Source organism: Caretta caretta, chromosome 11, assembly GCF_965140235.1.
Source record: "Caretta caretta isolate rCarCar2 chromosome 11, rCarCar1.hap1, whole genome shotgun sequence".
Classification (NCBI taxonomy): domain Eukaryota; kingdom Metazoa; phylum Chordata; order Testudines; family Cheloniidae; genus Caretta; species Caretta caretta.
The window spans coordinates 68,294,299-68,317,780 of NC_134216.1; the positions used below are offsets into that span (position 1 = coordinate 68,294,299).

Consider the following 23,482-nt stretch of genomic DNA (forward strand, 5'->3'; position numbering starts at 1 on the left):
TTTACTTGGTGAAAGCCCTTCCCTAGAAGGGAGCTGCAGTCGGGTCCGTTTCCCTCCCATGCCTTAGCCTGGGTCTTTGAAATTGCTGTGGAACATCTAACGAGGGGCACAGGCTGTACCAAACCAGCATTGATTTATATGTAATCCTTTCATTTGTAGTGCCTGACCAGCAAACGGAGATAGGTTTATTGGGTTGGTTGGATCCTTTCACATTACCTCAAATATCAATTGCTTTCCTGATGGCTGTTTCCCACCCCACCCCCCCCCCTTAAATCTCCACTTACCTGAGCTTAGAAAATTGATGCCTACCTGTGGCTTCTAGGTGGGCAAAACTCTTTACTCTCCAGTTCTATGATGCAGACTTATCTGTGTGCATCATACTTTCCCCCCCCCCCTTTCCCCCAAACAGCATGTTATAACAGTTCCTGCTGACGGTACTACAGTACCTTACCCTTGTGATAAAATCATATCTAGAACTTGAATTAAGAGGATATCTTTTGATTTTGACAAAGCTTGTGTAATATCCGGTGTCTCCCCCTATAGTAGCTTTAGAAAAACTGCCTTTTTTAGCAGGATCCTTTAGCTTCTCTTGTGAGGTTCTAGCTTTCTCCAGATTCATTCTTTTTGACGGATTTTTTCAATATAACCATTTAACATCAATACTCACCAAAAATCGGAGTATACAGGAAATGTTTCTTTTGAGGGAAGAGGAAATAGATATCCATATAAATATGTGTGCATTTCTACAGATGTGTGTGTGTGTAAATACACATACCTATATTCATGTATTTGTATGTATGCTATTAGCAGATACTGCAAGCCTCACTATTAATAAACATAAAGCTAATCTTTTTTCAGTTCATAAAAAGTTTCCTACAAATACTTTTGACTATAGGACAGCCATTCCCTGCCCAGTTATCTGAAAACAGGTGAGAGACTGTTTTCCTGCTGCTGTTACACTGGTATCTGAATGGCATTTAGAAAAGAATTGAGACTGCATGCATTGGTGACAGTGATGTGACACACAACACAGACAATAATGTAACAGGAAAATATGTGCTGAGTCTTTCTTTTGTGCCTAATTCTTCCTGGGCCAGGGCCAGGCTTTCCTCCCTTTTCAGATCAGTCAATCATTATCTTGGCCATTTAAGTCTTACTCTCCATTGCCAAATGGTATGAGTGTTGTACGTAGCTGTGATGGCATATTAAGTTTTAGAATGGAGACTGTCACTAACCTAATGAGACAAATATATTACGATAATTCTGCGCGCTTGCCAGACATTTTAAAATACTGTTATATAAATTCCTAGCTGGAAATTAATACAAATCTGAATACTGCTTCCCAGAAAAAAGTCAGCGTCTAGAAATAGTAAATAAGGACATTGGACTATAGCAAAAAAACAACAACAAAAACTCCAGACTTGACAGATGTTCTCAGCCGAACCTCTTTACCTTCCTCTGAAAAAATGCCACATTTAAAACACTGTTGCATTCCATCTCTCTAAGTCTAAATAAAATACAGGAGTGTCTTTCATAATTGAAGCTCAAATCTGACCAGAATTCATACTATTATTGTTTTACCTTTTTTCTTTTTTTCTGCTAAGCCTTCTCCTGATTGTTTATTCTCTTGATTTTAAGAAACTGAGCTGTGTATTGTAGCAGGGAAGAGGTAGTGGTTACAGCAAAAGGAAAGGAACAGTTCTGATCCTGCGTTCAGTCCCAGTGAATTACCCACTCACTGTGCGATTGCAGGCAATCATTCCACTTCTTTGTGTGTCAGATGACCCAATTGTACAACTAGGTAAAAGCAAACATTAGTCACCAGTGTAAGTCAGCATTTGAGTGGAGATGTCATATGGGCCCGTGTGTGCATGCACGTGTATGTGTGTATATCTCTCTCTATATATCTATGCAATTGATTGCTTTAATGTACGTATTTAGTATGCTTTGTTCTCCTTCAGAATAATTGAGGATAAGAGACTTGTTTCAAATGAAACAATGTTTAACATCTGTATGTTTTGAAAGCACTGTATCTCCAGATACAGGTTGAAAGCATGGTCTTCATACGTCTGCTTTTGTTAATATTTCAAGTTATTCTCATTTTAAATATTTGTTTTCAGACCACCCCTCTGGTGTCCCTATGGAAGCAGCTGTTTCTATCTGAGACTGGGACCGTATGCAGAAGTTGAGGAGGGGGATGGCTTGTCCTATTCATGAAGCCTGCATACTTCTGTTGCTAATACTTGGGTTGGTCACTCCAGCTGCCATCAATCATGAAGACTACCCTGCTGATGAAGGCGACCAGACCTCAAGTAATGACAATCTGATCTTTGATGACTATCGAGGGAAAGGCTGTGTGGATGACAGTGGCTTTGTATACAAACTGGGAGAACGTTTTTTCCCGGGGCATTCCAACTGTCCTTGTGTCTGTACTGAGGATGGACCTATTTGTGATCAACCAGAATGCCCTAAAATCCACCCAAAGTGTACTAAAGTGGAACACAATGGATGCTGCCCAGAGTGCAAAGAAGTGAAAAACTTTTGTGAATATCATGGGAAAAATTACAAAATCTTGGAGGAATTTAAGGTATGAGCCATCTTAGTATTTATTCAATACTAGCATGTTATATGAACTTTAGTGGTCGGACTTTCAAAGGCACTCGGTATTGGCCTATCTCTGCTCCCACTGAAGTTAATAATAAAACTCCCATTGATTCCAATGGGAGCAGAGTAAAGCCAATGCTGAGCTCTTTTCAAAAATCCCACCCCAAATTTGTACAACAAAAAATGCCGGTTTAGTGCTCAGAGAATTAATATTTACAAGAACATCAAAGTATGTAACTGTCGTTAGCATTTGGACTTGCTGTGTCTGGTTAAATAATGATAATCAAGTTCACTAGTAGCTAAATTTCCATGCAGGTGACTTTAAAATAATGGGAAGTATATGGCTCAGTAATTGATCATAACTGTCAAGTTCCTATTGGGAGAATTGGGTTGAAAGTACTCAGTGATACTTTTGAAAGAACCCTTAAATGTAAGACCAAAACATACTTTCAAAAAATCTTTACCATTAACGCAACATATATTTGTGATTTTAGTAAGTTAGATTACAGGTTTTCCATTAAGCTAAGGAAAATGCCATACTGCTGTTGCAAGTAGCATCTATATCCAACACATGAATTTATAGTCCTAGAACATGTGGCCTCCAGATTCATAGCTCAATAATGAAGACTTGCTTTGAAGCGCAACCTTTGACTCTTCATGGGTATAAGCCTTATCCCTCTATATACTTGCCAGTTTCTTTTCTTCTCTGGCAGTGAAAATACTTTCACCTCAGTCTTCGTATTTTCCAGCATTTCAGTAACACAAGATAGAACTTCTTTATTTCCAGATAGTATCTTCTCTTGCTGTTGTTACCTGTAGTAAACAGTATATTGTTTAGTTTTTCTTTCATGGGGGATTTCCCATCTACCCATAACTAGCATTAGTCAGAATAGGGCTTGTCTTCACAATCGGGTAAGTCAACCTAAGTTATGCTACTCCAGCTATGTTCTCTGGTCAACTTCTCTTACTGTTCTTGGAGAGCTGGGCAACCAGGGAGTGCTCTGCCATCAATTTAATGGGTCTTCACTAGACCTGTTAAATTGATCCCTGCTGCATTGATTGCAGCAGCGTTGATCTCCCCGTAGTGAAGTCCAGCCCCTAGAAGCAGCCTAATAGCTTCATAAGGTGCCATAGTGCATTAGACACTGTGACAAAGTTCCTCCTCTACCTTGGTGGGTCTTGCGCTTATTGGCGGATTTGCTCGCCTCGGAGATTCATGGCAGCCCTCAGTTTGGCCATTTTCGTGAACCCACAGTCCAGGTCAACTCCTCCTGTGTCTGATCAGGAGTTGGGAGGATTTGGGGGAAACCCGGATCCACCCTCTACTACGAGTTCCAGCCCAGGGCCCTGTGGAACGCAGCTGTCTAGAGTGCCTCCGGGAACAGCTGTGCGACAGCTACAACTCCCTGGGCTACTTCCCCATGGCCTCCTCCAACACCTTCTTTATCCTCACCATAGGACCTTCCTCCTGGTGTCTGATAATGCTTGTACTCCTCAGTCCTCCAGCAGTATGCGAGATATGCATTCTCACTCTCAGCTCCTACGGCCTCTTGCTCCCAGCTCCTCACACGCGCACCACAAACTGAAGTGAGCTCCTTTTTAAACCAAGGTGCCCTGATTAGCCTGCCTTAATTGATTCTGGCAGCTTCTTGATTGGCTGCAGGTGTTCTAATCAGCCTGTCTGCCTTAATTGTTTCCAGAAAGTTCCTGATTGTTCCGGAACCTTCCCTGTTACCTTACCCAGGGAAAAGGGACCTACTTAACCTGGGGCTAATATATCTGCCTTCTATCATTCTCCTGTAGCCATCTGGCCTGACCCTGTCACAACACATATCCTTGAAAGACTCATGAACAGTGTGTCCTTTGCTTTGCAGAAGAATACGACATGAGGCTGCTGATGGTGTGACCTGTAAAAACATATTGGAATGTTGGTAGCCTAAGAAAAATTAGTCCAACTTACTATCACAGGCATCATCTCTGACCCTTGAAGATGGTACGTTACCATCTTTGGGTGACGCCTTCAAAAATAAGTGGCCTAGTGTAATTCCTGGGTCAGGGTCGAGTACCCATGCTAAATTAATGTAAAACCTTTTCAGGAGAGATCCTAGAGCATAAGGGATGCCAAGTGGATCTTTATGTCACAAACCCTGTGCAAGAAAAAATAAGTTGTCACAGAACTAATGGTCACATTTTACCTTTATACTCAGCGAAACAATGAATGAGTACTTTACCACTGATAACACTAGGTGTATGTTTTCAATGTTATGCACTGAGATTGAGGCGCAAAACTTCAGTTAAAATTAATAAGATATATTTGATTCTCTGTTTATTGTGCTGAAACTTAACCCCCACCTGAACTTCATGCTAAATTTTTAGCTGGAGACTGATCAGTAGACAGAGGAGTTCCAAGATCATCATGACCACCCAACAACTAAGGAAAAGCCTATCCGATAGTGGAATGCCCCGCATCAAACAATCCTCAATGCAGGACTTCAGTGGAGACACTCCTGATTCAATTTAGATCACAGTCAAGCCTCCTCTTGCTCATAGCTGGGTTCCTGTGTAGAGCGGAGTGATTTTTTTCCTGCAAATAGCAAATTCACAAAAAGGTGCACTTTTAGGAGCACTGAAACTTCACAAAGTCAGCCACCGAACTGAAAAGTCAATTATTCACTCATCTCTGCTCCTGAGAAAGTGAGAGGGGATATACTGTGGAGATAGAGTGGCCCTTACAAGAAGCTTGCTTATGGTGAAACTCCAACTATACTAAAATAGCAAAGTCCTGTTATTCCTCAAGATATTTCTATGGAGTTAAACTCTGTTTACAGTGCAGTACAATTCCATAGATATGGGAAATCCAATTTTTTCTCAATCTGTTGCTCTTTGTGAGTACAGAGGCATTTGACTAGTTTTGGGGGTAAAAGAGAGGTACCTGGTGCGAATTGCTTTGTTACTAAGACTCCCATTTTCCAAAATCTGACTTCCATGTTGAGGACACAATTAGTGCCTGTAATTTTTGTGCACCCATAATAAACTATGCACAAATATGAGCATGTGGACAGCCAGCCACCTCATTTGTACCAGCTACTCACTAGCTGTCCAAATGTTGATATTTGCATGCCTAAAAGAAAGGCTGAGCTGAAATTCAGATGCAAATCTAGCTTCAAAAATAGTTTGTATACTTTATAAAGCTCCTTATGTGTTTGTTACACACTGCTGGGGAGAAAAAAAGCTGTGGGCCACTGTGTTAACTCTCAGTCTCAGCAAGAGAGAGTTTTGCTGATGATTAGACTTGGTGTCAGCTCCCTGCCACATCAGTCTGTCTTTCTCACCAGCAAACCCCTCAAGGCTCTCCCAGCCCAAACCTCACCTAGCAGGAAACAACCAATGAACTCCAGCCCTGGAGCTCCTCCGAGATGTTTCTCTGCAATGCCACTGTGCATTCACAGAAGATATTAAGTTCACTGCTCTTTTAAAGAGTCAGTGCATCATAGTTTATTAATTTAACTGGGGTAAATACTCCCTTCCCTTCCAGAGTAAAAGTGAAACAAGTTTATTGAGAAAGGAGCAAGGATTAGAGGATACCAAGTAAGAGAGATAAAGGTAGAGATGGTTACAAGCAATTAAAAGCAAAAACACTCATCTAAAAGTCTCAAACTTAGTCTAGCAAGATACAGTCTTCATTCAAGATGGTGCCTCTCATCCACAGTCTCCTTTCCAGACTTTTCCTGGCTGACCTGTCCAGGATCCATCTCAAAGATCAAAACATTTGGTTTTTTTGTCGCTTAAAGTGAAGAATAAAGATAGAGTCTCCCTGTGTTCCTTATATTTCCCAAAGGGATGTCTTTGTTTCACAAGTCAGGAAGGCATTCTGGAAAACTCAGTCTCCTGTGTCCAGTGCAGTAACCATGTTAATTCTCTGTCTCTCAAGTTCAGGAACAGGAGAACCCCTGCTGGTTTAACTCTATAGCTGTGTTTACTACTAACATGTAAACTGAGGTAAGCCCATATTGCTTTCTCTAGGACAGACCTGTTTGTCATCTTTATCTAGGCTAGGCTATCTTGTCTTAAACATCATATAGAGAAAATTCATCGCTTCACATATAAAGTTAACACATGCATTTTACAGTGATATTAATAATCAGCATGTTATTATCTTTCATATGGTACCTCACAAGGCATATTTTGCACTGACAGCATTGCAGTAGTGTGTAGAGTGTGACTACAGGGTGCCTAGGGTCGCAATGTTATAGAAAGGCCAAATAACCTTTAAGAAAACCATGAAGACCTCGTGACCCTGATGTGAACCTTACAAGATCTTCATGGAACTTCAGCCCAGGGTTGGGGATCCCATCTGGAGGGAGTGGGTAGGGATGCAGTAAGTGCTCTGAAGATGATGGCAGTACCCAGGATCGCCTTGCTAGGCACTTAGGCGCAGAGTTGTAAAAGTATTTAGGTGTTGCTGCACTCAGCATCGTAATACCTGACTGGTTTAGGAGCCTGAATCTGCTTTTCAAAAATGATTTAGGCACAAATATGTCTATTTCAACTGTCAATGGGATTTCGGCTCCTAAATCAGTGAGGCATTACAACACTGAATACAGCAATGCCAAAATACCTTGAAAATCTGGGCCTTAATAGCCACAAAACTGACCAGTTTCCAGGGTTTTGAGATGGCTTTTGGGGAGCAATGTGCAGGGGAAAAGGGAGGCAGAACCAGGTCAGGGCTTTTGGGAGGAGCCAGTCTTAACTCAGCTTACCTCACTACTGCAGGAACAAACCCTCCTCTCCCAGTCTGAGTTCCCAACATGGCCTTCCTTGGACTTCTGCATTAGTCCCAAAAGGCAGAATTCCCACCACCTCCAGTGGGGTTCAGAGAAGAGGGCGGAGCTCTATGCCTTCTACCTTTCTCCTTCCCTCATTTTTCATTCTCTTCCCATCTCGTTAGCCACTTCCTGACAGCTGCTGCCTCTAGAGCCTTCTTCCACTCTTTCCCCTGCTCCCAAGGTCAAACGTCAGAATGACCAGTGGAGGTTGGTCTTTCCTTTCTCTCCCTCCATCCACGCAGTCAGAAGGTGGCAGTAGCAAAGGGTGGAGACTTTCTTCATGTGATGAGATAATATAGGGTTCACCCTATTGTGAGGTCATGTGGTGGCCTTTTGTTCCCCCTCACCCAAGTGGTCAGATAACCTTCTTTCTTCCCCACACATCAGCCGTGGCTTCAGTTTCAATTACAAATATCCAAGACCCGTGCCATTCAGTGCCAACCTAGAAAACTCTTCTAACAGATCAGGAGCTCTCCCGTTTCTCACTGGATGGGATGCAGGGGGGAACCCAACGACAACAAGGAAACAGCCTCAGGTTTTCATAAATGCACTTAGTGTTTTAAATTAGCATTTCCACATACACACTTTTGTAGATTTAATGAGACAATGTGTCAGATGACTCTTAGTGTTAATTAGGCAAATATGAAGGAGTCATGAGAAGATCAGACTGCAGCTTTTCTGTGTGCTTGGTGATTTTTTATTCTAATACATAATTTACGGAATAAAAGGAGTCATAACTCCCCCCCTATTTAAAATACTTTTTTATAGCATGACTATGATACATTTATAGCCATAGGTAGGAGCATCCTTGAAATTATTAAGTTTTTACTTTGATTAATCCATTGTGTGTCCATAACAGCTTCTGTGCATCCCATGATTCTTTCACCACTCAGGATAGGAAGACACAGACTGATCATCAGAGTGCTCCTCTCTATGTGTATATATCAACACGTAAAAATACTGTTTAGGAGCATTCATTGCTGGGGGATAAATGATCCATCCACTCTATACTGTCAGCCAATATGGTGCAATAATCAGTTAGTACTAAGGCAAGGCAACCATGAGGAAGAGAAGTGAGTAGGTCTTGCTTCCTTCCTTCCACTTCCATATCAATGGAGGATCTGCTCCAGGGACACTGGGGCCCAGAGACCTACTGTCCTGCTATGTGATCCCCCTCCTTCCCACACAGATATTACTCACACAGCTCCAATGGCAGGGCCTTCCCACCTTGTATTCATGTCTCCTACAGCACCAGCTCACCACCAATGCTCTGAACCTAGGAGCTGCTCAGAGGGTTGGCAAGCCTGCCTACCCAGCACAGTGCCTCGCTTCTCCAGACTCATATGGACCAGAACTCCAGGAGCTTGGGGCAGCTCTCCCCACTCCTCAGTACAGACACTCCTTGTGTGCTGCAGGATGAGCTACCCCAGTCTCATGTTCCAACTCAGCCAATCTCCACCAACCACAGGATCTCAGGCTCTACCAGCTACTGACTGACTCTTACATCTACCTGCTTTGTTTAACATGTTCTTACTGATACCCTTTCTCTGCCTTGCCATACCACCTCCGCTCATCCTCCAGATCCTTATCTATCCTTCTTCTTCTGATACCTGTCCCCAGCCCAGCATTTCTTATCTCCTTGTTCCTCTCCTGTGTTCTCTGCCACTCCCATGTAACTTCACCCACTCTCATATCCCTCACCACTTCCTTTCGTCTCATTGTCTCACACCCATCCCCCAAAAGAATCCCTAAGTAGCCAGTAAACATTCATAATTTGTACTGGGCCTAGAATCATAGGATTGTAGCACTGGAAGGGACCTCGAGAGGTCATCTAGTCCAGTCCCTTGCACTCAAAGCAGGACTAAGTATTATCTAGACTAAGCATGACCAAGGGGTGAAAAAAAGAGAGTGAAAGTAATCCATTACCACTGTGGGATCTTCCATACCATCAGGATATGCACATGACTGAATTAACATAGGATGTGGAATCCTGGCATCACTGAAATTAATGGCCAAATTCCCACTAATGTTAATGGAACCAGGATTTCACACATGCTGTTTTACTGTCAGCCTCATCCTCCGACCTCAACTTCCCCCATCTCTTCTTAAATTCACTTGTATCATGTCTGAAATTTGGCCCTGATCCTCTAGTTGACTATGCATGGATATACCGCTGTGCTCTGTTGGCTTGGGTTTAACACAGCAGGCCAGAGTTCATGTCTTCTGGTGCAGTCCCTTGTCCAGTGGAGTTGCAATCCTGATTGGGACCTTTTGGGTGGTAATCCAAATACTAAGTAGTAATAACTGTATTAAGTATGGCTTTGTAAAACATTAATTATTAATTTATTTGGGGAACATTTACTTGGGAATACTAACGTCTGTTCCATTGTTACTTCTTTTTAAAAATGTTTTGTTAATGCAAATGTACTCATAATATTTTGGAAGCTAGGTAGTACCTTTTATCAACGCACAGCATACGTTATTCAGGTATCTTCATGACACCCCTGGGGACTTGACAAGTATTAATGTCTTTTTGTTCTGTGTTTGTACAGTGCCTAACACCATAGGGTCCTGGTCTATAATTATGTTCTGTGCACTCTGATGATGACGGTAATACTAATAATAATTAATAATGTTCATTTTATCTTGGGGTAAGATGAGGCGCAGAGAGTTAAGTGATTTTTTTCCTACAGTGACTGCCAAAAACAGAATTCAGATGTAGTGACACCAAGATCCCTTCTCTAACCATTAGCAACTACAATAAGTACAGCCTAATTAAATGCACATTTTGGAACCTTAGCAGACTGTTACCAATTGTATGATATTGTTATACCAAGATGAATCCCAAAACTGATATACAAACTGTCTGTCACTCGAACTGTAGTTTGTTTAATCAATGTCTGCATTATATTTAAAATTCTTAGGTCAGACTTCTCAGATCTATTAACTGCCGTGGGGATTTCTATTGCACATTCCAAGCTCCTTCACTGCACAAAATTCCCATTGATTTCAAAGGGATTTCTGCACTCATTTCACGTGCAGGCTATGTGATAGAGATGTGCAGTGTGGATGAGAGAGGAAAATATTTGCGGCATGTTTAATTTGAAAAGCGATGATCATTCCTCCTCAAACTCCGCCTTTCCCAAGTAAATCTAATAGTCCAGTTGCCACTTTGACGAGCATTCTATATTTTAAAGTGGCACAAGAGAACAGAAATATGACATCTTAAATCCGAGAAGCTTCATTAGTCTGGTAACGAATTTTCCATACAGAGTTTGCCTCCTCCTTTCATAGCGTGAACATTCAGTGTCAGTTTCATGTTGAACCTTGGCAAGCACTCAGATCAAAGGAGGCTAATAATAGCAAGAGCAAAGGTTATTAAAACCTTTTGGCAGTGTGCTGACCAGTGATTCAAGTCACTAGTAATTTTCAGATACCTGTTTGTAAATTACAAGAAACTGATTACTAACAAGGTCAGCACAGGGCCTCAATCTTAATAATTTTTTTCCTTCTTAGATGCATTCAGCAGTGACTTTGCATTACAGCTTGAACAAATGAGACCTTTTTCTCATATGTTCAGCAATTTCACGTGCTGCTAGAAAATCATAGTACAAAAGACATTTCAATAACATGCCTATCCTTTAATAAAAGGAGCCATGAACAATGCTAGCTTGCAAGATAGCACACAGCCACTGAAATCAGATAGAGGAAACAGAATGTCAGACAAATGGAAAGGTATGATTTATTGTCTCCCTCCTGGCAAAATTACAGTGACAGTGTCTGTGCAAAGGTATCTGAAATTACTGACTTACTGTATTTCTGTCATAGTTTATACAAAAAATACATAATAAAGTAAAATGGCATGACATATTCTGAACTATAACAATACCTACTTTAAAAGTGTGCTGTGTTTTTAGGTACTGACGGTGTGTATATAATAATGTCTATTACATTATACGCGAGTACAGTATTGTAATATAATTTGATGTTTCTGTTACCAAGTCTAATAGTAAATGGGGTGTATGCTGCTCTCAGTTAGATGGGTGTAAATCTGGAATAATTCCAGTCACTTCATGTTGTTGTTATTTATTTGTATTACAGCAGCATCTAGAGGCCCCGGCTGAGTTCAGGCCCCCGTTGTGCCAGGCACTGTATATACACATAGTAAAAGACAGCTCCTGCCCCAAAGAGCTCAACATATAAATAGATATGACTGAAAAAGGAAACATCAGCCCTATTGACAGATGGGGAGCTGAGGTGCAGATACCCATGGGGGGAAGTTTTTAAAGGTGTAGATGGGAGTTAGGTGGCCAAGTCCCATGGGTTTTAAATGGGAGTTGGGCCTACCTGGTCTATGTAAATCTCCCCAGCTGACTTGCCCAAGGTCACAGAGACGGTCTGTGGCAGCACTAGGAATCAAACCCATATCCCCTGAGTCCCAGTCTAGTGCCTTAACCAAAAGCCCATCCTTCCTCCTTGTGGCAGAACAGAGGAGGATTTGGTCTGTAACCTTATGCCCATGTGTTTGGGTTTTTCCCCACTAAATAAGACCCAGGAATGAACATGTGGCCATCACTAGTATCACTAAAAGCTGCATTTTCAGAAGTGTTCATTCATTTTGTATGCCTCGACTTGTGGGTGCCCAACTCGAGACATCTGCTCCATTAAATAAGCCACTGGGTCTCCTTCCAAACCTGCTGGAAGACAAGGTATCTGCTCAGAGAAGACTTGTGCCACTATGTAACCCACACACCTTCTGGGTGTGGTGTTCTGTCCCATCTGGTGGCACCGAGACCACTTAGAGCAGCGGTGGGCAAACTTTTTGGCCCGAGGGCCACATCGGTGTTGCGCAACTGTATGGAGGGCTGGGTAGGGAAGGCTGTGCCTCCCCAAAGAGCCTGGCCCCCGCCCCCTATCCACCCCCTCCCACTTCCTGCCCCCCTCAGAACCACCGACCCATCCAACCCCCCTGCTCCTTGACCCCTTACAGCCCCCTCCCAAGGCCCCCCACCCCTAACCACCTCCCAGGATCCCACCCCCTATCCAACGCCCTCCCTCGCTCCCTATCCCCTGACTGACATGACCCCTATCCACAACCCTGCCCCTAACTGCCCCCAGGGACCCTACCCCATCCAACTCCCCCTGCGCCCCGTCCCCTGACAGCCCCCCCCCGAACCTCTGCCCCATCCAACCGCCCCATGCTCCCTGTCCCCTGACTGCCCCAGGGACCCCCTGCCCCTTATCCAACCCCCCCGCTCCCTGCCCCCTTACCATGCCGGAGCCAGCCATGCTACCATGCTGCCCGACAGGAGCAGTGGGCCAGAGCGCTGCGGGGGAGGGGGGACAGCAGGGGAGGGGCCGGGAGCTAGCATCCCCGGCTGGGAGCTCAGGGGCCGAGCAGGATGGTCCCGTGGGCCATAGTTTGCCCACCTCTGACTTAGAGAGATAAAATGAGTCTGCTCTACAGCCTTAACTAACAGCCAGTTGGCTTTTAGCTCATGCAGTAGAGGCTCATGCACTAACCTCTAGAAGTCCCCGGTTCGATCCCGCCCGCTGATGACCAGGGTCTGTCGGCATTACGCCTGCACTGGCTCTGGCCCTAGCAACACCCTCATCTCCACAGGAACCACGCTGGTAGGGATAGATCCAGGGAAGAACACCTAGCATGCAGCTGTTCCCAGGCACTCCAGAGGGAAGGCTACATGGAAAAGCTAACCTAGCCATAGGCTGTATTATCATTCCTAATTAAGGGCAGGATCATATGGGGTATCGTCCATGTGTCCCCTCAGCCCTACCCCAGAGCCCGCACCCCCGCCGGAGCCCTCACCCCCAACCCCAACCCTCTCCCTCACTAAGTGCCTTCCATGAAGGCCTAGAGGTGGGGGAGTCTATGGCACAAAGAGCTGATCCCCTCTCCAGGAGCGGGGGTTCCCCTTCTGTGCCTAGATCTGGCTCTTTATTTTTAATCATTTTTTTCATGAGTCTTATCAAAACATTTCAGTTCCTTTGACCATATGGCTGAAATCTCATGATTCTTGAAGAGAGTTGTAAATATACAGCTTTACATACTGTATGTCATCGGGACCGATCCTGCCATCAGCCTGTGAGCACAGCTCCTACGGAAGGAGATGAAAAAGTAGCGCAAGAATTCATGGAAGGTTTTCGGTACTGTAATAGAGTGCTCTGAAAAGCGTAGGCGTGTGGGTTGATGGAGTGTTGATAGCTGCAAGTGCTTTACACAGAATTACATTAATTAAAAAGTAATGCCCGAGTAGATAATTAGCCTAGTGATTGTTTTTAAACCAAAAATTGAATAAATCATTCAATGACAGCTTTCAGTATGGTTGGTTAAAATAGAGACCATGTTAAGCTGTGATTCTGATTTCATAAGTCAGGGATAACTCTGTTGGAGCCTAGGGAGTTACGCCAGTGTAAAACCCATGCGAGTGAGAGGAGAATTGGGCCCCAAAACAGCTGCATAGGATTATAATGAAGGCAAGAACCACACAGCCAGGATCTCTGTCCTCTATTTTAGCAGGGGAATCTTGCTAACAGTAATTTAATCCAGGGCTATCTCTGGATGTTCGGTAAATACCAGTCCATTTCTTAAACACAGGCAAAGAATTCCAAAATCCTTTCAGAGAAAAAGACCTTTCCTTGCCTTCCAGTCATGATCAGAGGTAATATCATCCCCTGGGGGCAGAAAAGACTTTCTCTGACATCCTTGTGTGACTCCCTAAGGGATTTCAAACAATAGCAGTTGGAATTAGATGCCTCCCTCCCCTCCCAACCTGTTATTAATTACTGTTGTCGCTGAGCCAGATTGCCCCCAAGAACTTCATGTGGCTCTCCTGACTTCATGGCACTGTGCCCCCTTCACCTTGGGTGTCTGCAGGGAGGCTGGGGAGACTCCAGCCTGCCCTCTGCATCCTCACAGTCAGAATGATCGGAGAGAAACTATGCTAGAGGATCCTCATGGAGCTTTCCTCCCTGACAGCCCTTCGCAGAGCAGAGAGATGGTGCCTTACTAAGGTGATGAATGTTGTTTAGATTGTAAAATCTTTGGATATGGGCTGACTTTTAGTCTGGGTTGGTACAGTACCTACTGTAATGGGGCCCCGATCCTAAATTCACCATGACCCAAAAAGTGAGGATCACTAACAGAGGGGGAAACCTCACTAATTATGCGGGGGCGGGGAGGCATATGCCCTCCTCCTCCATGGCTGCATTGTTTTTTCCCCGCCCCTTTCCCTCGCTGCCCATAGGTGAGTTGGCTGGACTGAGTTTTCAGGAGGGATTTGAATGAGCACAGGGAGTAGTTACCAGTGTTCCCTCTAATTTTTCCCACCCATGTGCGGAATGAATTTTGTTATGTACACCAATAGGGAGGTGAAGTGTCACACGTCACCTCCTTATTGGTGCATATAACAAAATGCATATGGTGGGGGTGGGGCCAAGGGGTTTGGCATGTGGGAGGGGACTCAGGGCTGGGGTGGAGGAATGGGGTGCAAGGGTATGAGGGCTCCAGCTGGGGGTGCGGGTTCTGGGGTGGGCCAGGGATGAGAGGCTCAGGGTTGGGGCAGAGGGTTGGGGTTGGGGGTGAGGGCTCCGGCGGGCGGATGAGGGGTTTGAGGTGCAGGCTGCCCAGGGGCTACGGTGGGGAGAGAGGATTCCCCCTTCCCCCCAGCTCTCTCTCTCCCTGCAGTAGCACCTGGGCGAGGTTGGGGGGAGAGGTGCCTCTCTCTGCAGCGACAAGTCCAGGGCTGGGTTGGGGCTGGGGGAAGGGCACCCCGGCCATGGTAGGTCCCAGCCATGATAGGTCCAGGCTGGGTTGGGGCCGTGGAATAGGCATCCCTCCCCCTCCCCTTCCCCCAGACTCAGCAGGTCTGGGAAGGGGAGGGGCACCCCTTCCCTGGCAGGTCGTGGCCGGGCGGGTTCCCTGAATGCCTGCACAGCACTTAATAGGCTGCTGTGTGGCCATGCATCTTACAGGGAACATAGGTAGTTACCTATTCCTGAACTAATCTATGTTAAAATCAAGGAGACTTTCCCCATGAGAATTTTATTCCAGTATAAAATTGAGCCTCACCACCCTCCTCTCTACCTTTTCCGAAATGTATTCGTTGGCATTTTATATAAAGTGTACAAACACTAACGAACTGATCCTCTCTACCTCCTACCCGGTCTTATCGGCAGCATTAACCAGCATTTTAACAAAGGAGACATTAAGAGATAGAGGTTAAGTGACTTGCACAAGGCCACAGAGTCAGTCAGTGTCAGGGCTCCTTGGTCCTAGTCCTGAGCACAAACCGCTAACCCATTGCTTCCCTAACTTGAGTGTTCCTGCCTATTACAACACAGGGATGGATCCTGCAGCTCCTTTGAAATCAGTAACAGCTGAGGGCACTGAACACCTTGCAGGATTGGACCCATATTATTTTGGCCTAAAAGATACCCTGTACAGAGGGACCATTGTCTTTTGTGGTTTGGAATTAAATCCCCTACTTATCCATCCTAAAACTCTGTTTGGTTTTGGTTTTGTTCTTTTTTTTTGACAGCGACTAACAATGAGTGTCAAATTCTGATCTCAGTTATACTTCTGTAAATCAGGACGTCAATGGAGTTATTCTGGATTTACACTGGTGTAATAATCTGGTCCTGTGCCCTGAATTTCTGGTTATTACTTTTGCCCTGGGTCCTTTTCCTCCTGTGTTTTCTTGATTAAGGAAACATTTAGAATTTATATTCGCCATCTCAGTGGTTCTTTCTGGGTGCCCAGTTTTACATAGTCTGACACTGAGTTCCATCATGCCAGTCTTTTACCCATTGCCCTGCGCTGTTTAAATACTCTTGTACAACACTGCCATCCTTTTTAGTGTCATCAGCCTCTCCTGCCTTCATGTCATCTGCATCTCCTGCTACTTAGTCCTTCATCCAAACTGCTTACTAGCAAGTTAAATAGGAGAAATCTCAACCTGGAACCTTGGTGGGGTCCTTCTCACTACGTCATTCCAAGAACACTTGCTTCCATTTAAAAGACCCTAGGCCTGTTTTCTTCTCTTACTCTCACCAGTGTAAACAGGAATGAATTCCACTGTAGCCTGGGAGCCAGATTCTCTGCTGGTGTAATCTGGCGCATCTGCGTTGATTTCAGTTAGCCCAATGAAGTTATGCTGGTTAAAATCTGGTGTTAAGTCCGAGCTGCCCCTATGGAGACCACGTGATGCTGAGCTGGGACAGGGATTGCCTGAGGGAGTTTTCATGCACCCCACTCCCTCTGCTTCAAAATTCACCGACCAATCTGACAGAAAACCAACATTAAGTCAAAGAAAGAACCTTTGGGAGTGAAACTGATAGAAGGAAGAGGAAAAACAACCTTCCCAGGAACAGCAGCAGGAAAGGACACCTCAACCCACCACACTGGTGAACCAAACAACAGCATCTACCCCACTGATGGAGCATCAGCAGATGGGAGAACCCAATTCACCCTCCCTCACCCCCTCGACCAGTAACATAGCAGCAGCAAGACTGAGTGGGCTTTCCCGAGAGACGGAGGATCCAACCTGCCTCCTCCCCTTTCGCCAGGCTGGCAAGCACAGTTGTGGCATCGGGGCAGTTCAGCCATACCATGTGCCCTGGGCTGAGGGAGCAGGACATTGAGAGGAGGTAAGTAGGTCAGTCTTCCCAGCCCACTCTCTGCCATCAGCAGCAGGGGCTAGTTTTAATCCCTTTCTTGCTCTCTCTTGCTCTTTCCAGCAACACTCTTTCTGTTCACTTTGGTGGGCTTGCGATCAGGCCCTGAAAGGTGTGTGTGTGTGTGTGTGTGTAGAGCTGTAAACACGGATTCATCCCCCCACCAAGCTGGTGCACTGTCAGCAGCACCAAGGAAAAGGCAAGCCAGCAGCTCCCAGCCTCTCCTCAGCCCTGGCTCAGCCAACATCCCTTTACTTTGGAGATAAAGGGGAGGAAACAGCCAAGCTAAGCCAGCACCACTGACCAGGATCAGAATGAACTATTGCCACCAATGTATCCCATGATTCTTAATCACAGGGGAATCCTGAGTTGAATGTAAGTGAACAAGAGGATGGTATTCAGGAAAAATGAGTCCCATCAACAACAAACTTATTTAAAGCCAATACACAAGGCAGTGTGGGCCACAGAGAAAGAATGGACAAAACTCTGTCTGCCCTAGGCTGAGCTGCTCTAAATTCGTCCCACTGGTAACAGTCCACAAGGGGCCATTATACCACGTGGGGGATCACTGGAGTACACCAGCTGTCTGGGTTCACCTTTCCCACCCATATAAGCCAAAAGGGACCAGTGTTGCCCCCACAACACTGGAATCTTCAGCTGCCCAGATCCGGGAGCTTGATGGTCCCTTTGTGCAGCCAGAATGGCACAAAAGAATCTCAGGTCCAAATTCCTAGAATTCCTGGCCCTAGAATTTCAGAGGAGAGGGACAAACCAGTCACTGATAAGACTGGACCAAACTTCTGGCAGGTGCCAAGAAAAAAACGAAACCAAGAGGTGGAGTTTTGTTTTGCCACTGTGAACCAGAAGACCCAGAGAGCCATTCACACCACAGGAATGTGTAAAAAGAAAAGGAGGACTTGTGGCACCTTAGAGACTAACAAATTTATTTGAGCATAAGCTTTCATGAGCTACAGCTCACTTCATCGGATGCATACAGTGGAAAATACAGTGGGGAGATTGTATATACACAGAGAACATGAAACAAAGGGTGTTACCATACAGACCATAACAAGAGTAATCAGGAAAGGTGAGCTATTACCAGCAGGAGAATCGGGAGGTGGGAGGGGAAGGAATGTGTGTGTGGTTGGCCTTCCTCAAGAGGCAGCAGGGCTAAGCCTAGAAGAAGAGCGAAAGATCCAGTGGAGATGCTGTTCTCCGCACAATCTCAAAGCACTGCACCCACACCACAGTGAGCCCACAGAATTTCCACTGCCATCTCCGCCCCCACTGAGTTATTTTCAAAGTGCTGAAAATACAGGGACAGGAGGCCTTGCAACATGCTTGACTCCAAACACTTACTTCAACTCAGCTGAAGGGCTGCGTTCTGGACAGTTCCCATGCAAGGGCTCACGGGAGGGAGCTTGAAGGAACAAGGATTATCTCCCTTTTGTGGCCCTGCATAGGAATCAGCCATAAATTCAGATCCTCAGCTGGTGTAAATCAGCGGCTCTGATTGCAATGCAGTTACATTGATTTACACTCACTGAGGATCTGACCCCAGTGTAGTAAGTCTGGGGAAGTGCAGACCTGAGGTCTCCTGGGCTTTTGACAGCAGATTGCTACCTTATAAGGGGGGGCTGAGGGTGGAATTGTGACCCTCCCCACCAACCAGCATATTGGTGTTATGCAACTGTCAAGTCCCTGATATAGTCTCTTTAGCCTAGCAACATTGAGGGCCTGCTCTTGCCGCTCTTACCCATAGTCAGTAGTGTTTTACTGCACAATTAGTCCCTAATCAGGGTAACGCAATGACAGCAGCAGAATCAGACCCAGCGAAAACACAAGAAACAAGAATCAAAATTCCAAACAGGCTTTGGATTCACCCAGACTTCCAAAGAAGCCTCCCTCTAAGGATGCTTCACCAGGAGGACCACATGCAACAATAGAGGGTGTTGAAGAATGCAAGGTGGATCGGGAAGCAGATACATGGGATAAATTATGCATTCTCTTGGTGTCCTAAATCGACGGTACTTCACACGGTCCAGCCATATCCTGATCCCTGTGTTAGTCCCCGCGGTAACCTTTAGAAAGGAGACTTACTCCACGTGCGGTGGGCGGGTCCAAAACGAAAAAAGCTATCGGAATAGAAGCATACTAATTACAAACCCAAGTAATACAAACCGCTAGTCCCTCCAGCCATAGGGCTCTGTAAGTACAGCTGTTGTCAGGAATAAAATGATGTAGACACGTGTGTCTACATAAAGTTTTGCTCTTAGAAGAGAAGTGCGGAGTCATGTTGAATAGCTTCCGTCAATGAAATAACGGACTCTGGATATGCAGGCTTTTGGGAGAGGCCAAGGTTGGATCCTCTCATGAAATTTGGTTCCCTTTTATCCGCTAATTGAAGGATGACGACCCAGACCAAAAACCAGTTCCAGGAGTCTTAGGCTATGGCTACACTACAGAGCTTACAATGGCGCAGCTGCAGCTGTTAACGCCGGAGCGCTGCTCATGCAGATGTTCTAAGCTGGTGGGAGAGAGTTCTCCCGTCCACTTAATTACTCCAGCTCCTGGGAGCGGCGGCAGCTGCGGTGGCAGGAGAAGCTCCCCCACCGACAGCAGTGTCTACACCGGCGCTTAGGTGGGTGTAACTTACGTCACGGGGGGTGGCTTATTCACACCCTGGAGCAACATGACTTACACCAACGTAAGCTGTAGTGTGTACATAGCCTTAGAAATCGGTCAGCTGGACCGACACATGGAAAATACAGCAAACCTAGCAAAGCCAATCATTACATGACCCTCCTGTTACACCAAATATGGGACCTGGTTAGCTCTTTATGGTACAACCCCTGTGTGCTGCTCCCCCAGCCATTAAGCAAGCTTTACCGGCTAGCCTGGAATTCTTGCAGCATATGGAGAATCCTCAGTGGTGGGGATGCAGTCCACTGTTTATAGGAGGGGCATAGTTAGGGGAAGGGAAGGTGTGTCCCCCATAGGGGCAATCCTTGCGTGGCTGGGAGCTGCCATAGAAGCTCTATGTCTCTCCTTAACAACAGCACTCAGTGCCATGGGGGGGGTGGCCAAAATCCTTCTGTGTTATGGCTTTTCCTAGCTGCTAAAACAGCCCCTTGTGACTGCGGGCAGCTGGACATAAGTTAGAGCAGCCGTTAGGCTGCTCTAACTTTTGTTTAGAGCTTCTGCATGTGGAAGCGACAAAGGTGGAATCAGGTCATCTTTGCTTCCTAGTCAGGTGCTGAACTGAGTACAGCTCAGCTGGATTTGAGAGTCAGGGCTATCATTTCTAGAGAGTGTTTTACTTATTTTAAAGAACTTGTATGTTTATTCCCCTGTTCTTTCGGTTGAATAAATAATTCCTCACTGGTTGCTACATTTCAGTGGTTACCATGATAACCCTTGTATATATTGCCCGGTTTTCAGAGATGCTAAGCACCCTGTTGACTTGGACTTATGGATGCTCAGTGTTTCTGAAATCTGTCTACTGTTTGCATCAGTCTCTAAAGTGGATTGAGTGCTTCTGAATATTGTGACGCATGACACTACAGAGGGTCAGTCAATATTTATTTAATTATTCATTGCAAATAAATTATCTAACCATTTTAGCACTATTATCTATTGACGACTCATTTGGGAACCAGTCCTCTTTTCTATGATTGTATTTACTGTGTGTAAATATTCACCAGCTAGTTTATTTGAACACAGTTCAGCCTATGGAGGAGGGTATGAACCTTTGTGATTCCTGTTGTGTGAATGGCCATGTAAGTCACACAATATTGTAGCTGCTCTGATTGGATGTTTGAAACTTTTAAAATGAAAATAAACCAACAAGTAATGAATAGTGACTAATGAATACTCACATGCAAATAGCCGTGTTTGTATGAAGAACAGCCATTCCCCAAACATTAAGGTGAACAAAAAAACCCTCGGTTCTGAATAACAAATAAAAAAGGGCACAAGCATGGCCAAATTGAAGTTAGTCAGAATTCAAATGGATGTTTGCAATGAATGGGATAATTCTAATACCCTTATTCACACTGAATATCTTCTGCCTATTGAAGTCAATGGGGCTAATTATGTATTGTAATAAGTTGCTGCTCAAAATCTTGCAATATTAAGCCACCTCTAATTATAAATAAATAACCTACTATTCCATCCTTTCTGATTGATCCTGCTATCTTGTCTAGGGTGGATGTCAAGCTAATCTGTCTGTCCTCAATAGTTTAACACCTGCTAAGTTTCTTAGGAGAAGGCACTCCTTCAGCTTTCTTGCAATCCCCTGCTATTCTGCCTGAGATCAGAGGCAATTTAAATAGCAATGAAAATTATTCCAGTTTCAACTCCTGCAGTCACCTCTGATGAATGCCATCCTGTGTCGATGGTCTCTTTTTATTTTCCTCTCTTCCCATTTATAACCTACTATCTTAGCTGTAATGTGGAAGCCGTTGTGGCTCAGATCTTATTCATCTTCCTCCCTATAAATTCACCACCTGAAACTGTAGCTACAAAAATTATCTCCATCAGAACTGCCATTGTCCTTAGCATCATTAACATTTACATCTACGCTCCAGGTATCAGTGCACAATTTGACAGACGTCACCTTACCTTTTTCTGTACTTCCTTCTGCTATCTCTGCATAAAGCATGATTCCATCAGTAGATTCTGCACAGAGGAGGTTTGACGGCAATTATCTATACGAGAGCTGGTACCAGTGGCTCGCAGACAATGAGAGAGCAGGGAAATGGAATTATTGGCAGCCATGAAAGCTTTGGTGACATGCCACATCTTGCCTCTGCTTCGTGGGAACCGCTAGGGTGGCAGCAGCATCCCTGATGGAGAGCAGGTCTTTTGAAACCAAGTCAAAATGAGTCCAAACCTAAGAACCACGTGCCCTCGAACCTTGGTAACGTTGGGAACTGGGTCCAGAATTTACAGCTTGCATCCATTTTGAGATCTGACTCTCTCCCAAGCAGTCCATGGCATTGAAACTGAAAAGGCTCCAGTAGAAACTGATACAATCACACAAACTATATGTTAGAGAATTTCATAGAGTTATAGAGTCATAAATTTTCTGCCAGAGGGGACCACCAGATCATCTAGTTTGATCTCCTGTAAGGGGCCTCGCTGGGGCTCGTCCCTCTGTGGGGTGGTGGGGCACCACACCGCCTCGCTACACCCTCTCTGCTGGGTTGGGGAATACCCAGTCTATGGCCCAGACCTTCAGGCAGGGCTCCGCAAGCAATACAATATAAGCCCGGGCCCTGGGTCAGGGTGGGTCCAGCAAACAAACAGTCAGAAGCTCAGGCCCTCTGGCAGGGACTGAGCAAATCGTTCAACAGCAAACCTCAGGCTCCTGGCTTTGAGCGACCAGGGAGAGGGGAAGACGGCCACCCACGAGTTGGGTGACAGCGGGGACGCAGGCCCTCCCACTCCATTGCGTCCCAGCCCGGGGCCCTAGCAGCGGCTAAAGACCCGCTGCTGGGTCAGTGGGGATCCTGGCCGCAACACACTGACATGGCCTCTGGCTGTGCTGCAGCCCGACTAGGTTCGGCTGCCCCCAGGCTACTTCTGGACTCCCCCTCGTAGGGTACCTGGGTCAGGGAGGTATCCTCGGAGGGTTCCAGCACTATGGGTTCCTCCGGCTAGCTGGCGACGGGTAGGCTTGGCAGCTCCTCGGGGTAGCTGGCAACGGGTAGGCTTGGCAGCTCCTCCATGCACCAGTCGGCATTAGCCGACCCGGCCAGTCCTTGGGTCAGCCGCGGATTGTCAGGGTTTTCCAAGCCGGAGCCAGGTCACAGGCATCTGGCCTCTCTGGCGGCTGCAGCCCGAGTGAGCTCTGGGTTTGGGCTTTTATACTTCCTGTCCTGCGCCTTGACCTCTGGGGGGGGCGGGCACAGGTTCCACTTGCTCTGCCCACTTTGGTGTCTTGGGAGGTTCTTCCCTCTGCGGGGTGGTGGGGCACCACACCCCCTCACTACACCTTCCGTATATCACAGACCACCAACACCACCCAGCACCCGCACACTAAACCCAACAATGGAAATGAGACCCAAGCATGACATCCCACAGGAGACTAAATTATTGTTTGCCAAAGGCAGAGAACAGGAGGCACTGAGGTGCACGAGTGCCTGGGGCCACTGCAATGGCAGGGAATTGATTAAGGGAGATGTACCCTGGCTTAGGCGCCGACTTCCTCTCTACCGGGGGGATGCTCGACCCCCACTCCACCCCTTCCTCCAAACCCCCACCCCCGCCCTGCCTCGCCCCACCCCGCACTTCGCCTCCACCCCCTTCTCCAAGCATGCCCTTTCCCCATTCCTCCCCCTCCCTACCACTGCCTC

General features: G+C 45.8%; 1 protein-coding gene and 1 long non-coding RNA gene across 6 annotated transcripts in view; one reads left to right on the forward strand and one right to left on the reverse strand.

Annotated features, from left to right (window-relative positions):
* VWC2L (von Willebrand factor C domain containing 2 like) overlaps positions 1 to 23,482 on the forward strand; it is a 124,366-nt gene that overhangs the window by 1,082 nt on the left and 99,802 nt on the right. For 4 of the 5 annotated variants that reach the window (XM_048868914.2, XM_048868917.2, XM_048868918.2 and 1 more), the window contains exon 2: positions 2,121 to 2,587. In XM_048868914.2, the coding sequence (XP_048724871.1) occupies positions 2,177 to 2,587 (411 nt within the window). In that variant the 5' untranslated portion in view covers positions 2,121 to 2,176. Of the gene's footprint in view, positions 1 to 1,859; positions 1,880 to 2,120; positions 2,588 to 23,482 lie in introns of those variants that run through there. The other variant, XM_075118126.1, reaches the window with a different exon arrangement.
* LOC142068579 (uncharacterized) lies at positions 3,064 to 4,175 on the reverse strand. The gene is made up of 2 exons (XR_012664457.1): positions 4,058 to 4,175; positions 3,064 to 3,417 (listed from the first exon to the last, which is right to left on the reverse strand). It is a non-coding gene; the product is annotated as an uncharacterized LOC142068579 (long non-coding RNA).